Raw genomic sequence first — 16,540 nt, forward strand, 5'->3', positions numbered from 1 at the left:
AAAGTGAGCAGTAGTGATAAAAAGTTGGCTTATCCCTTAAACAGTACTCAAATCTCAGAGAAAGAGTAGGCAGAAAGGTGCCTAAAAAGAGTTTAAAAAGCCATGGAGGGACCAGCTTTGGTAATAAACATTTTTATTCAGCTTCCTCCTAGTCATTGAAGAGGTACTTAATTATTCTGTGGAGCATAAACTAGGATAAAGGAAATATATGTTCAGTATATCCCTTCTCCATGGAGAATCTGACTGTCTCTCTGGTATCAGGTCACTACAGTGAATCACAGTTCTGTACATTTGCTCATTTCATCTGCACTATTATTGTTTTTATAATTAAAAACAAAAAGGAAAGAAAAATGTAGGACTGCAGGGTACCAGTAACATTTTTAATGCATTTTGCTTTCTATCACATTTTTAATTAAACTCTCTCTCTCGCTGCTCTCCATCCCTTCTCAAAATGACTCCAGTATTCACCACCAGCCCTCTCATGTTCTGTACTTTTGCATTCAATGTGCTCTATGTTCACGTCAAATAAGACTACTGGTGTGACAGACAGCATAGGTTTATAAGTTTTGCCACAGAGGAGGAGGGGGAAGAACCCACAAAAACTCTGATATTTCAGGTATGTCAGAGTCACAAACTGGTAAAATTCTTCTATAAAAAGATAAGACAAACCTACAGTAGTTCTCTTACCCATATGCCCATCAAGTAAATAGGTTCTAAAAGCAACAATAATCCTTACAAATGTGGCCAAAGTGTCTTTCAAATATTTTAGTAATGGTAGACAGATTATGACAATTGCCATAGAATTTATCTGACTAAGCAACAGCACTATCAACTTCAAGTGGATCTAGGCCAGTTAGAAGTTTGCAATAAAAAGTGATTTAGAATAAAAAATTATACATACATGATTGACTACGTATTAAGTTCATTTTATTCTATAACAAAGTTGCCTTTGGATAGTCTGTATAAATAGATTTTATAACAATAGTGCCAGGCTCCATTTTAATTCTTAATTCAGGGAAAAAAGCATTGACAAGATTTTCTTTGTCTCTAGTCCACATTAGATCTATGATAACCCATTTTTCATAAAATGAATATTATAGTATCAAAATGTTTGAACAATATAGAAGTTTCTGTCTGACATCAGATCCACGTGCAATATTGCAGAATAATCATCATGGGGTAACAGCTCAAGATGGTTCTGTAAGCAGGTTTTTTCTTTTAAACAATTAATTTATTTCTCCATGCAAGGTGTTACTGAACCAAGATTCTGAAAGAAATACTTTCCTAAAATAGTTACATTTCAGAACTAAATTAATCTGCTATATTTGTTTCCCCATCCCCACTGCCCATTATTTATTCCAAAACTGTACACAAAACAGGCAAATACAGCCATTTAAAACTTTTTACCTGAAAAGGTGACTGTGTCCTTTCATAACATTTTGCAACATTAGCACTTCATTCACTGTAAAGCTTGTTTTGGGAACTTTTGACTTTTGTATGCCCCTTTTCTCAAGGCCAAGGCTGTCTTTTGATATAATGAAATATACATTATTTTCTGCATTAAAATGCTTTGGTCATATTTTAGTTTAGCATTGTTACAGTACTAGACTTAAACAGGTGCATTAGAAGTAATACTTGATCCAAATGTGAAAAGCGGTTCTTTACCAAGGGTCAAGCAGTAGATTATTAGACCACACTGCATTTCAGTTCAGTAAGAGTGCTGCTCTTCTGTAAATAGTATTCTTCAGATGAGATATTAAAGCATGGTCCTTTCACTCCAACTAGGATGGCAGCCATCTAGATTAAAACTTCCATGACACTTTTCAAAACAAGTACAGCATAATCTCAACTCCCAGTTAACATTCCATTCCCTTTAGGTCTGAGGTTCAAAGATGTGTAAAAGAGCTATTGCTGAGCACAATCAATAACTGATGGATTAATCTTCAGCCAATGACACCTGTATCTTACTCTAAACTCTTACCTTGTAAAGCTCTAGGATTCATGAACTATGTAGGGTGGTAACTAAATTCTAGTCTACTTTTCAAGATGAAGGGCATACTTTTAGGATCCAACAAAGACTATGATCTAACTTTATACAGGGTCTACATCAGTATGGTAGTTCCCCCCGCCCCCGTTGACTGATATATATGGCTCCTAGTAGAGGTCTAGGAAGAGTTTAAAAAAAAAAAAAAAAAAGCATGGAATTACACATTTCAGCTGCTGAAAGAGATTCTTTTCACAATGTCATAAATAAAGCAATATTCCCCACTCCAGCTGTACTTTAAAACCAAATATGAAGGTCACAATTGCTGTGGTTTATGTGAAGAAATATTTATAGGAGACAGAACAATAATTTTATTTTGAAGTCTTTACTATGTCTTAGTACATACAGTGGTAGGTGATCCTTTAGTGCTTGTCTTTACTACAAGTTAGCATGCTTTAGTTATTGCATTCAAGCTAGCCTAGCTTGAGTGAGAGCAACCACACTTCAAAGCAATACCGACGTTTCACAGCCTGATTTGATTAGTTGCTGTTGAGTTAGAATAATAGAACTGTAGGGCAGAAAAGGACCTCAAAAGATCATTTAGTCCAGCCCTCTGTGCTGAAAACAGGACCAAGTAAACCTCCTAGAACATTTGTGACAGATGTTTGTCTAACCTGTTCTTAAAACTTCCAGTGATGGGAATTCCACAACCTTCTTTGGAAGCCTGTTTCATTACAGCTTATATCTAGAAAATTTCCCTAATATCTAACCTAGATCTCCCTTGCTGCAGATTAAGCTGATTAATTTTTGTTCTACCTTCAAGTGGACATTGTTCTCCATAACATCTCTCAACACATTTAAAAACTATGATCACATCCCCCCATCAGTCTTCTTTTCTAAAGACTAAACATGCCCTTTTTAGGTCAGGTTTTCTAAACCTTCTATAAAATGCGTTGCTCTCCCATTCGCCTCATCTTTCCTAAAGTGAGATGCTCAGAACTGGACATAGTACTCCAACAGAGGCCTCACCACCGCTGAGTAAAGTGGGACAATTACCTCCTGTGTGTTACATATGGGACTCCTGTTAATACACCCCAGAATGATATTTACCATTTTCGTAACTGCATCACATTGTTGATTCATTACATTTGTGATCCGCTACAACTACTGGATCATTTTCAACAGTATAAACTCACAGCCAGTTATTCCCAGTTTTATATTTGTACTTTTGATTTTTTATTCCTAAATTTACACTTGACTTTACTCAATTTCATCTTGTTGATTTCAGACCAACTCGGCAAGATCATTTTGAATTCTGATCTGATCCGCCAAAGTGCTAACAATCCCTGCCAGTCTGGCGGTAATCCTCACATTTAAAAAGCACATTCTACATGATATTATCCAAGTCATTAATGAAAATATTGAGTAGTACTGGATGCAAGACAGACTCCTGCAGGAACCCCACTAGATACTGTCTCCCAGTTAACAGCTACTATTGATAACTATTCTTTGAACACAGTCTTTCCACAGTTATGCACCCACCTTACAGTAACTTCATCTAGACCACGTTTCCTTTGTTTTCTTATGAAAAAAATCATGAGAGTCTAAGTCAAAAGCCCTACTGAAAATCAAGATGCTAGGGGCGGGGAATACATCTACTGCTTTCCCTCTAGGACAGTAACCCTGTCAATGAAGGAAATTAGTTTGGTTTGGCATGGATTTTTGAGACGTCCTCATTGGGTAGTATTTATTCTCTTATTGTCCTCTACATGCTTGTTGTAACTCAAGTTGTTGCATCCCCAGAGAGTTACTAACTTTAGCATCAACATCACTTAAGTTTCAAACTCCCTCCCTCCCAACTAGCTAGCTAGAATTTAAAGCACCACTTAACTTGAGCTAGAGAATTGTGTGTGGATGGGAGTTGAGCTAGGGGTAGCATTACAGTTATTACCTGAGCTAATTATGCTGTGAAAGCACACCCTCAGTAACCCTACATCAACAAATAAGTCAAACCCTGACCTTAGGAAATCAGCCTCATATTCTAAAAATGTATTTTCTTTACAAACAGTACCATGTAATCTACCTGAGCCACCTAGATCATTCAGGGCTTTAGCTCTTTATAAACATACATCCATGTTAATAATCCTGAAAGTTGCTATTGGTTGGGGTAGGGCTGATTAGCAGAGAAAATTCAATTACATAGTTTAAAAGGGACAAAAAAGGGACACATGGAAAAAAGTATTTAATTTTAACTTTAGGGATTTGGGTAAGATTGGAAGGCAAATAAGTGACGTTTTAACAGATAAATTAGCAGTTGAACTACATAACTCTCAATCATCCAGTGCTTTTTGAAAAAGTCAGGTTTTCTCTCATAGACTCATCTTCTCTGTTGCTTCTTCTATCTGCCCAGACATACACAGGCCCTTAACTGTACATCACATAGTTTAATTGATGACTGCCCACAGCAAGAGTTCTTCAAAAGGTGACAGTCCCATGTCTCCAAATCAGATTAAATGAACCGAAATGTAACAAATCCAAAATTTAACCCCATGCTCACCAGTAGGGACACAGACAGAAACCCTGTATGAGGATTATTAGTCACAGAAAATGACAAGACTAGAAAGAAGGCTGACAACTTGCTAGGTTTTATAAATCAATCTATACACAACCTTTCAGGGCATACCATCTGCTTTGGTGAAGACCCAAATCCAACCTTTTGTTCCTTTCTTCATGATGCCTACAAAGGGCTGCTTGGAATGCTTAATTGACACAGGTGCTATCGCTCCTTAAATTGAGCACAGCCTGAGCCAATTTCCCTGCATCCAGTATCTGGCTTGCATCAGCTTGCTGACAGACCTTACTGTCTGTAGCAGTGCTACAGCTGAAAGAATCAAAGTCCACTGTTATATCTTGAACATTTCTTTCATTGGCATTGTCAAAACTATTTTTTCCATGTAACTGTTTAAGGTGTTTCCTCAGAACAGGTTTATGTGCAAAGACCATGTCACAATAGTTACATTTATGAGGCTTGTCTCCACTGTGCAGATTGAGATGGTCCTGTAAAGAACATTTCTGAGAGAAAGTTTTCCCACAGATCTTACACTGAAAAGGTTTGATCCCTGCATGCACTCTCATGTGTCGGTGGAGATTGCCTTTCTGAGTGAACGTCTTACCACACAGCAGACACATGAATAGTTTATGCATTTTTAAATGATTAGCATAGTTTTCCAGGTGCCGGAATACTCTGGTACACTTGGGACACTGGTGGTGCCATTGGAGACCTTTGTCTATACCTCTGTTGTTAGGACCAAACATGTCTTTAGAGGCCATGATGAAATTGTCACTGCCAGCATAAGAAAGGGCATAGTTGTGGAGATGATTTTGTTCTATTTCACTCGTTCTGTTTTCCACAGTGGAATTGATTAAAAAGTGCTGAGGCTCTGATGAATGTAAAGCAGTTTGTTCAGAAGAAATAAACTGGGTTTGATCTTTTTTATTTCTAATCTCAGATACCTCCCCAATAGATTCCACCTTGACAATCTGAATGTCACTATCTTCCATGTCCATACTGTCTTCTGAGGTTTGAATACACAGTGAATCCCGTTGCAGAGTCTCCTCATCTCCCTGGTGTTCTTTCAACTCAGAAGAAGCACTTTGCTGTTCACAATCCTCCTTGCTCTCCAATGGCTTCTTAGGTTTTATAAACTTCCAGAGAGCCTGTGTACATCGTTCCACAATGTGGCTCATCTGAAGAAAGCTTGCAGCAGTCAAGTAATTTACCAGCTCCATCTCAGGAAACTCCAGAATGCCACTGTAGCAGGACAAAAGCAACTGCCTCCCCACTTCTGAACTCTGCAGAATGGAGATTTTAACCTCTTTGGAGTCATTCAACAAAAACTGATCTCTTAAAAAGGGGGAGCCTGCAGCAAACACAATTTTATGCCCATGAACCTCAACATTGTCTATGTGAACTATGACATCACAAAACTTATTTTCTTCCCTCAGTTTGTTCATTTTTTGTAACATTGAATCTCCATAATTGTCAAACTTGAAGTGAAGGATATCTGATCTTTCGGACATTTTGGCAAATCTGAAGAACAAAAGCAAACAAAAAATTAAAGAAACAGTAAATGAGGAAACTAATGTATGTATCACGCAAATTAAAAGGGGCCAATGTGCAGGTTAAACACACATATTTTACAAAATATTTTCTTATGTTAATAAAAACACCCAAGACTATTAAAAATGAAAGAATTTTAAAAAAGTTAAGTTTACTTTGAATATCTTAATGATGTTTACTTTTTCACATTTCACACAACTTGGACAGTGAAAACAACCTAATCAATTTCCAGTCTATTTCATATTCTAATCCACATGCAGTAGTATAATGTTGCAATGCCCCTAACACTACAAAAGAATGTTTATTTAAAATATTAGTTATATAGATACTCCATTTCTTTGAAATTTAAAATAAAACCATATAAATATTTCTACTGGTTTAAAATTTTGTAAAAGCTTACTTTCGTATTAACAAAAACTAAGTTTTTGGCTCAATTTGACCCTTCAATGTCCCTTTAGTTTTTAGCAATTGTTTTGCTTTAAAGCGTGAAAAACTTCCATAGGTAATTGTTCTCTCAATGTTACACTGAAGCACCTGTCAGAGAGGACAGTGTAATATTAAACCAAGCTTCTTAACATTCATGTACTTAATAGGAGAAATATGGTCTATGAATCAAACTAAGAAAAATAGTTATAATTTTTCCACCCTCAACACCTCCTGCTCACCTGGTGGTACTTCTAAATAAAATACAGCCTGTTACACATCTAAAATGCGCAGAATTCTAGTAGTGAACTTCATTTTTTAGATCAGATATAGTCACAATGGAAGTGATTGGGATCTCATTCATCTTTATGCATTTGTCCAATGTCCATTATCGAGCACTGAAGCAAGTATTTTTATTTTGAGGGTTTTTAAGGGTGAGAAATAAAGTCAAACTGCTAGATAGCCCTGTTCTCTCCCATTCACCACCTAATAAGCAGTTGCATCAGAGAACACTTTGTCATAGGAAACACACTGCTTCTTAAACTGTAATTACTTTCAGGTGGCTATAACTGCTTGAGGGGAAAATTCCTCATTGTTAGAAAAATTATATTCCAGAAACAATACCCCACAAAAGGTGCGTGAAGATTTCCATCATACCCTTCAAGTAATTTGACCTACACAAGTAGAAGATCATACTGTAAATGTAAATTCCAGATCTGGGTATCCTCCAGTTCTGTATTCTTGGCTAGCCTGAGAAGGGAGGGAGAAAGCTCTCTGCATCTTTCTGAGTTCTATGTGTTATTTCCACTCACTATCATGCATCACAGCCATCATCCTTCCAGTTGACAGGCAGACTGACTCCTATTCAAAACAGGTTAGGTCTAACGGAGAAGTCGTACTTCTCCAGTTTAGTTCAACAGAGACATTTCAAAATTAACTACATATGGTACCTTAGTTTTCTTGTTCAAGCATCACAGAGAATGTTTCTGCAAATTGCTCAATGTGTTACAGTTTAAAAGATTCTGGATGAATTACCTAAGGAAAGAGAAAAAAAGCCATGGTTAGTCAAAGGCTTATTTGCCTTATAACTTTAAAATGTCTTTAAAGAAAGAAGAATGATTGAAAGTAATTAACTGTTTACATGTCCACACTACTATGTGTGTGTTTTTAAAAACATTTTTCCAATACAGAGGAAGAACAGTATTGGAAAACTACTGGGGGTTAGTCAGAATTCCTCTCCAATTTATAAAATACTAGGCCAAAAGCACCTGCCTACCTGCATTTGGCTCCATCCTTTGTGGCTTTGCAACCAGTAACAAGGGTAACATCATTTTATTCCCCTTCTCATCCTCTCTTGGGTGGCTGCACCTTGCTCTTAAAGTAATCTCAGTTGATGAGCTATTAGAGCTTTCCTAGTTTTTACTTTACATAATTCCACACATAAAAGGAAGAAACCTGACCAGCCAGTGGCCATCTAGACCAGTATCCTGGGTCTGACACTCGCACTATCACCTGCTAGAGGGAAAAGCGAAAAGCCCCACAGATGACAGTTATCGGATTATTCGCTCACATAGAAGGTCACTTCCTCAACCCCCTTTGGCTTAGGGGTTGGTCCATGATCCTGAGGAAAAATGGTCTAAAAATCCACCCTTAACGAGAGGGGTGAAGTGCTACATCCCCCCAGGCTCCCCCTCTCCACTCACCTCCTTACTCCTCACGCTACCCCCGCCTCCTTCTCTCCCTAGCCGCCCCCACGGTGTCCCCTCCCCGCAAGGCTGGGAAGGGACCACTCTCCGGATCCGGCCCCGGGCGGAGGCGTTGGCCGGAGGACACCGGAACCGGAAGTACCCTTCCAGAAATTTTCTTCCGGGGCTCCTGCTCCTGCCCCTGCCCGGTTTCTTCACGAACCCACCGCGAGCCGCCGCGGCCGCTGCCGGAGCAGCCGCCGCCGCCCGGGCCCCGGAAGTGCATCTTCCTCTGACCCGGAAGACTCTCCCTGTCCCGCCCTCTCCCCCTCCGACCTGGGTCACGTGGTGGGGGCGGCGGCGGCGGCGGCGGCTGAGGCCCGGCCGGAGGAGGCAGCGGTGGTGGCTCGGGTAGGTCCGGTTCGTGTCGCCCCCGGGGTTGTGTGGTGGGAGGGGCTAGGTCAGACCCGCGCGTCTCTTCCGCATCTGGGGGTCTCCGGTCCCCGAGGCGCCCCGAGCCCTCCAGAGCCAGCGGCCGCTCCCCTCCCACCCCCGGGCCTCAGTCTCGTCTTGCGGGCAGCCGCTGCCCAGGCCTGGTTCTGCCGGGGGTGGGCCCAGGCCGCGTAGCCCCGGTACACGGGTCCCCTCACCTGCACGGTGCCCGAGGGCCGAGCCCCCGCCGTGCTGTCAGGGTCCGCGGAACGTGCGACCGCCGCATAGGGGGTGGTTTTGTTGTTGGGAGTTTCAAAAGGGGGAGGGAGGAAAGTCCAGAGCCTGGAAGCATTGGGCTAGGCAGCCCGGCACATCCCATCCCGCGCGAGGTGCCTGCTCTGTGAAGCCCCTTAAGGAGGGTTCCCTGTGCATTCTGCAGCATCCCCACTCTAGCTCCCGCCCCCCCCCCCCCCCCCCCCCCCCCCTTCCCCTGCACTAAGGACCAGCCCCCCCCCCCCCCGCAGAGTTCCGCTTTATGCTGCTCTCTTGCACATTTTTTTAGCACCTGAGATCTCTGAGCACCTTTCTGTATTGTGCATGATACTAGATTTTTGCGGAGCCCTGTCTTGATCTCTGCACTCCTAACTCATCATGGGGCACGTGCACAATATTGGTAATAGCGCCGTACCATCATACTGAATGTACCGCCTGTGTAGAGAGTGTGTTGTTCAGTCTCTAATCGCCTGGCTAAATGCCAGACGGTTTTCACTGGAATGCGTGCATACAGTTCTCAGTCACATCTGTTTTCTGGCCAGATGTCCTCTTCCTGGCTACCTCTGGCTGTTTTCTGCTGGATCTGTTTTGTTCTTAGTCACAGGATTGGTTTGATTGATAGGACATTATATTTTTCTGGCTGTTTGTCACACTCAAGCCTCTGGACCACTTTTGCTTGAACTTTACAAAAACTCTTGGGTGGATATACAGCCTGCAAAATCTGGAAGGGCTGAAAGTTGCTGTTTGTAATAGAAACACGTGCAATGTTCTTTATAGCTGTCACTAGCTTTCAAGGTATTGATACCCTTATTGCATGTTCTGCATAGGGGCAGGGGTGCATGCAAAGGAGTGGGAGAAGAGCAGTGGGGCAATATGATCTAGAAGTGGGTAGAGACCCACCTGTCCCTTCAGATATGAGGTGGCTGCACCTGAGATGCTTCACACATGGCTTGTGTGCTGAATATTGTGATGGGTGACATGGACATATGAATAGATACTGTCACTATATGCTAAGGAATCCAGCATGCATGGGACAGTTGTTGCCCATACATGTTAACTGGTGTGGGGATTGGAGGCATAAGATGGCACTTGCTAAAAAATGTGGTTTCTAATAATAGTATTCTGTCCTTCTCTGCATATTTCAGGCAGCATTTTAAAAGTTTCTGATAGTAACTAGTTGAGCCTAGTTAGCTACTGAGATAATAGTGCTTAGAAACCAAAGTGATAAGTCTTTCACTCTTTCCCATTTAGTTGGTTATACTGTATGCATGTAACTTTTTGCACATGAATAATACTATTGCGTTCAGTGGCACTACTCACATGAGTAAAGTTACTCACGTGCTATATATTTTAGGGAGTTTTGTTAATTTCCCCTTGTGTAATAAGAGTCACCCAAACAACAAGAGAAGGAAATATATTTTTAAAGAGAATGCATTTGTAAAATTACAAAAATTCCAAGAAGACTCAGATGCAGTTGAAGTTCAGTTGAAAGTGACTAGATTTCAAATTGATATTGTTCCCTTAACTATAAGTCCATTCTTTCTAAATCTATGTTGCCAGATAGTGCTGAGCTTATTTTCATGAGTACTGAGTTCTGTCAACAAAATAACCAAATTCCATTTTCAAATCTTCATGCTCTGGGACTGTATCGGTCATTGCTTGTCCGATATCACATTGATGCTAGAATCTGGCACTTTATTACTTCCCCTTCATTTGATTTACATTCCAGTCTCAATCTTCCTCCTTTCTTTATCCCATTTGTTACCCTGTTTGTAAGTGCACATACTGTTTTAGACTTTTATGGTTTGGAATAGGTAAGTTCCAAGCGCTGGTGATCCTAGAGTAGAGATTAAAAACAAGCTTCAGTAAACAAGCACTATACTACCTTACATGTTTGAAAAATCTAGTAAAGTTTCAAATGAAATTGGACTTTGGTAGCTGTAGATTTTACAGTATTCACATTTGCAGTTTTGCATATTATAAATTAAGGTAGCATTAAAAGGTGAAAAATTAAAATGCAGGTGGTGCGAGGGGCAACAACTATGACTTTCTCATAGACTTTAAGGCCAGAAAGACCCATCATGATCATCTAGTCTGACCTCCTGCACATTGCAGGCCACAAACCTCACCCACTGATTCCTGTAATATGCCAGTGGCCACTGGCTGAGTTACCTGAAGTCCTCAAATCATGATTTAAAGACTTCAAGTTACAGAGAATACACCATTTACACTAGTTTAAGCCAGCAAGTGACCTTGGCTCATGGTGCAGAAATACAAAGCTGGAGATCACATTCTGTCTAGGTATCTTGCTGCAAAAATACATAGGCTGGTCTGTATTCCCAAATTTGTTTCATCTGTAGGGATTTTATAGACAAAATAATACAATTGTTTGGACTCAGGAATTCTGTAAGACTTCTGGGCTACACTGTTGCAGAATGCCTCATTTCATGGAATTCTGCGGTACTGTTTAAATTTTGTGGATGTTACCATGTTTTCCATAGTGATCCTTATGTTCCTGCTTAACATTAGAAGGTCAAGGTCAAGGCCCTGACCAGACTTGGCTATAGATATACAGTGAACAGATTAGCTGACAGTTAGGCATGAGAATTTCCTTCTGCTTTCCAAGTCCAGCTGCAGACAGTTTTTAGTAGCATGTATCATATGAAACTGTTAAGGTCATTCCTGCTGCTTGAAGGTTTCAGATTATATTTTCAATGAGCCATGCTGGACCAATAAATGTAACTATACATTTCTGTTTGAATCCCCAGTGAATGATGTAAGCTGTATGAATATACGCTGCACTCTTATAAGGGTCACTCTAACCTCTGGCTAGAGTACCTTATCTTCCATGCAAACTGCTTCTCTGTACTTACGGATCTGTGTCCTATGTCTGCCTGTAAAGGGAGACCTGTAGATGTGCACAATGCTATTGGAATGTCATTCAGGTTCGTGAGACTAGACTCTTTGCAGTGAACTCATTTCAGTGACATTCTTTTGCTGCTCTGGCTAAGGCAGTGTCAGCGTTTCTTTTATAAACCACTGTTTCCCTGGGCCTACAGTCTGTCTCTGTGGTTGGAGCAATTGCTTTGTGCTGGAGCCTGGCATAAGCATTTTGTCCCGAGCACATTTTCTAGATTAAAAATAAAATCCCTATGGAATCAGCTATATTGATAATCCTTAACAGGTTTAAGGTTGTGTTAGCTTGAACTCTTTTATGTTTTTTCTGATACCTGGCTTTGTGGGTGATTCAACCACCTTCCTGAGATCTCTACTTGTCATGCTTCTCTCTTTCATGAGAATCACAGGGGTAGGGGAACTTGAAGAAACTTAATCTTAAAATGAATATCCTGTTTTCACTTGGCACTTGAAGTCAGATTGACCTAGAGGAGGGGCCCAATGGGAAAATTACACCATTTTATGGCCATGATACTCCTTTGAGAACAATCCTTTACAAGGAGCTAAAAAATGAGTACAATTATTCTTTGTTCCCTTGAAGCAAGAGGGGTTTAGATGCTTCATTTCCATATAGAATCATAGGACTGGAAGGGACCTTGAGAGATCATCTAGTCCAGTCCCCTGCACTCATGGCAGGACTAAGTATTATCTAGACCAGGGTCCCCAATGCAGTGCCCATGAGTGTCATGGCGCCCATTGGGGCATCGAAATGACCCGCGTCCTGGCCAGCGGTCGAGCATCTGCCAAAATGCCGCTGAATTTTGGCGGATGCTCGACCGGCGCCACGGTCCAAAGGTTGGGGACCACTGATCTAGACCATTCTTGACAGGTGTTTGTCTAACCTGCTCTTAAAAATCTCCAATGATGGAGATTCCACAACCTCCCTAGGCAATTTATTCCAGTGGTTAACCACCCTGACAATTAGGAAGGTTTTCGTAACGTCCAACCGAAACCTCCCTTGCTGCAATTTAATCCCATTGCTACTTGTCCTATCTTCAGAGGTTAAGAAGAACAATTCTTCTCCCTCCTCCTTGTAACGACCTTTTATGTACTTGGAAACGGTTATCATGTCACTTCTCAGTCTTCTATTTTCCAGACTAAACAAACCCGATTTTTTCAATCTTCCCTCATGATGGTCATGTTTTCTAGACCTTTAATCATTTTTGTTGCTCTTCTCTGGACTTTCTCTGATTTGTCCACATCTTTCCTGAAATGTGACACCCAGAACTGGACACAATACTCCAGCTGAGGCGTAACCAGCAGAGTAGAGCAGAATGAAAAGCAAAAATCAAAAGCAAACAAAAAAGGACCCTTCAATTATAAAGGAGCCTTGTGGGATGTGATTCTCCTAGACATTCTGCCTCCTTTAGTGGAGAACCTGTGACCTAAGATCCAGATTCTGTGAGGCAATTTCTGTTGTCTTAGGAGTTACCCATTCTGTTTTTGAAAATTTACTTTTTATTGGTGTTGAAATTAACCCCATAATAACAAGCTTAGGGACACTGTCGGTATTCAGAGTTGTCACGGGGAGGGTTCTGAGCTGTGATGTGGCACATAATCTGAGATTTGTGCTAGGTGGAGACCTTCTCTCCTAAACTTCTCAACAGTGAGACTGGAAACCATAATGGCTACATTGCATCTGAGAGTGAGCCTCCAGCCTGGATCTTCAGACTCATGCTAGCAGGTCTTGTGCTAGTGTTCCAAAAATAGATGCGTAGGTGTTGCGGCTTGGGCTCTGAAGCCAGATGTGTGATGTGGGTTTGAGAGCTTGACCTCCAGCTCAAGCCATGACATCAAAACAATGTCCACACAGCTACTTTTAGAGCATTAGTGTGAGCTCTGCTACCACCAGTCTGGGGACCTGGGCTTGAGAGGCTAACTCCCAGATGTGGGGTATACATTTCCTGAGTTTCTTAGACAAGCTCCAAGTATCATAGCTAGAGTGTTGTCCCTACTCCTGTGTTTTCTTGCTCTCTGATTCTGTGAGATTCATGGTGCTGCCTGCCATCTCTAATTGTATTGCAAATTTTTGACATGAGTCCTTTTAGACTGGCACCTATTTTAGTGAGCTCATAGACTTCCTATTCCGCAGCCATCCTGAGTCCTCTGGTTCAGGTAAAGTGTCCAGTGGGTGCTCTGCAGGGAGCCTTCTGATCTAAAGTAACTCTTGATCTTGATCATTATTGCTCTTCCTCATTCAATTATGGCAGCTACACTTCTTTCTTTTCTCAGCATCGATGGTCAGATAAAAATTCTAACACTTTTTAACAATTGATAAAATTCCTTCAAGGAATTTCTCCGAATTGAAAATTCAATATTTTCTATAGGCATGTTGCAGCCACAGAAGAATGCCCAAGGCGAGCAATAGTGGTCCGTGCCCGGAATGTTTAGCGCCAATAAACACACCGAGGTGGAGAAGCAAAACACACAAGTTTATTTGGGATCCCAAAGCAGTGCTGGGAGACTTAGTACGCCTCAGATCCAGCCCAGCTAAAACAAGCAGTCTGTTCCTTTATATCCATGAGAACTTTTCTCGCTGACTAGCAAGCCCCCGTTTCCCCTCCCTCTTCTGTCCGGCTGCAGCATTCTTTTCTCACACACTTCTTTGTCTTCCCCCTCCCTCTCCCCCTTGTAGCAGTTACCTTGAGCAATTAATCAATGCTGGCGGCTACAAGTTTCGCTTTTTAGGTTCACTCCTTTAAATTATGACCGTGTCCTTTTTTTCTTTGTGAACCGTTATCTCCTTTCCCTTGGCCAAAAGTATGCAGGCCTCATTAGTTCTGCCTTATACTGGTTTGAGCTGCATGGCACCTTTTCTATTTATTGGCCTGTTAGGTCAATTAGAGTTTAAACATGGAAGAGCTTTTGCTCATCTGAGGCCTAAACAGGGAGACTTTATATCCTTATTGCCTTCCACTTTTCCACGTTACTTAGGGTTATGCTTAGTGACACCAACAGGCAGAACACAGATTTTTGCTCATCAAGTTATTTTGTGAGAGGCCAATAATTTACATTACTATTGCACATTAAAGCCTCTTGCTTTGGGCCAGATCTTGCTACCCTTTCTTGTGCAGAGTAGAAACTTTCTCATACTTGGTCCCATTGATTTCAGAGAGACTGCTTGCAGAGCAAGGTATCACTCAGTGTTGGGTGGGAAAATCAGATTCATTTGGATCTCTTATTGTTGCACTGTAAGTGTGATATTGAGACATTCCTGTAGCGGATAAATTTAGCCAATCACACATGTTTCCTGATTATTGTGTGTGATGCCTGTTTGAAGAGTAGAGAGCATGTGAAATCACAGCATACTTTCTTTTTTTAAAGTGAATTTAGTGCTCATGAAAGGTGCCAGATTATCAGACTTTGAAAATAAATTAAATTTAGCACTTCAGGCTAGACACACTGTACCAAAATAAATTGCTAAACTGTGCCTTACCTTATCCTAATGGCTGCTAATGATCAAAGCCATCTCTTCTACTCCTGTTGTCTTTCAGGAGTGTAGATATTCATTCACACTTCATTTGCAAAGTTTTGGCAAAAATATTTTAAAAGAAGGTTTTGGGGGCTTATTTTTATTTTGCATTTTGTTAATAATTTAGTTATTTTCAGATGAGCTGCCAATTTTGTAGGTAGAGTAGAAATGTACTTGGAATTCAGAAATGATTACTAATAATCATTTACTGTTTATTGCTGGTTTCATATCTAATATTCCTTGTTGAGTATAAAATGAAAGAATGTTGGACTTTCAACTTTTTAAACTGATAGACTCAGCTTGAAGCTGACCCTGGAATTTTGATGTCAGAAACAAAAAGCAAAGACAGGCTTTTTAACCTTGTGGCCAGTGATACACAGCAGAGGAAACTCAGAAATAAGGCAAAAAGTATTGCTCAGATAGAGGCGGAAAGGCTTTAAAGGTAATAAAGGAATCTTTTCATCAGGTGATGCTAAATTTGATGTCATCCTTCCTGGGCATAGGTGAGAATAGTATTGAGATGGTTTATCAGAAAGCCTGTGACAGTAATCCTTTGGTATTTGCTGGTAAACATCCTTAGATAATACAGCTGAAATGAGACTTTTACTCCGTTCATTGCTTCTCTCTGTTTGTCACTCATAAAGCTCTTTCCTCAGATCTGCATCTCTGTGCTGCTCAGCTCTCCCTGCTATACCTACTGTTGTTAGAGCATGGTCATCTGCAATGCCCTCAGCTTCATTATTAAGATGCTGTTTGCAAAGTCTGCGAGTCTCAGTCTGGAGCGAGACTGCTTAGATCAAGGTGGAAGATTGTAAACTGGGACCGATTATCTCTGTGGGCCACAGCCTCTCTTAAAGACAGGTGGCTCCTGTCTGCTTTATGTAAATAAAGCACACTCCTTGGGCCTCTGACAGGATCAGTGGAGCCCCTTAGTTGGGCAAATTCTGGAGATCGTCTGGGCTTGAGAGTATTTTCAAGTACTTTCTCCAAACCTACTATTGTGTAGAGCAGCAGGAAAACATTGCACATGAGCAGATAAAATTAGGGAGGATAGTAGTGCCAATGTGGGCCAGAAGAGAGGAATAAACTTCTATGTTTTTATCCAGAAGTAGTGTACTTTGTGTAAAGTGTGGCTTCTAAGAACAAGGGTCACTCTGATATACTACATCCGCAAGCCTTCCTAGACATGATGATGG

The 16,540-nt window shown here is 41.0% G+C and overlaps 2 protein-coding genes across 4 annotated transcripts in view; one reads left to right on the forward strand and one right to left on the reverse strand.

Annotated features, from left to right (window-relative positions):
* Positions 1-2,331: 2,331 nt before the first annotated feature.
* On the reverse strand, positions 2,332-8,496 carry ZBTB26 (zinc finger and BTB domain containing 26). 3 transcript variants are annotated; one of them, XM_032767690.2, is made up of 4 exons: positions 8,231-8,304; positions 7,478-7,562; positions 7,185-7,277; positions 2,332-6,074 (listed from the first exon to the last, which is right to left on the reverse strand). In XM_032767690.2, the coding sequence occupies exon 4, from the start codon at positions 6,062-6,064 to the stop codon at positions 4,745-4,747; it is 1,320 nt and encodes a 439-aa protein (XP_032623581.1). In that variant the 5' UTR covers positions 6,065-6,074; positions 7,185-7,277; positions 7,478-7,562; positions 8,231-8,304; the 3' UTR covers positions 2,332-4,744. The 3 variants fall into 3 exon arrangements, with proteins under 3 accessions (XP_032623581.1, XP_032623577.1, XP_032623579.1); XM_032767686.2 differs by lacking the exon at positions 7,185-7,277 and having other exon boundaries at positions 8,231-8,496; XM_032767688.2 differs by lacking the exons at positions 7,185-7,277; positions 8,231-8,304 and adding an exon at positions 7,804-7,960.
* A 42-nt stretch (positions 8,497-8,538) lies between these two features.
* RABGAP1 (RAB GTPase activating protein 1) overlaps positions 8,539-16,540 on the forward strand; it is a 123,071-nt gene continuing 115,069 nt past the window's right edge. Inside the window, exon 1 of the mRNA XM_032767672.2 lies at positions 8,539-8,623. The gene's annotated coding sequence lies outside the window, so the exon portion shown is untranslated. The remainder of the gene's footprint in view (positions 8,624-16,540) is intronic.

Source organism: Chelonoidis abingdonii, chromosome 24 (genome assembly GCF_003597395.2).
Source record: "Chelonoidis abingdonii isolate Lonesome George chromosome 24, CheloAbing_2.0, whole genome shotgun sequence".
NCBI classification, from domain to species: domain Eukaryota; kingdom Metazoa; phylum Chordata; order Testudines; family Testudinidae; genus Chelonoidis; species Chelonoidis abingdonii.

Coding starts and splice junctions, on each gene's coding strand:
- ZBTB26 (XM_032767686.2), bottom strand. CDS start 6,064: ATGTCCGAAAGATCAGATATCCTTCACTTCAAGTTTGACAATTATGGA.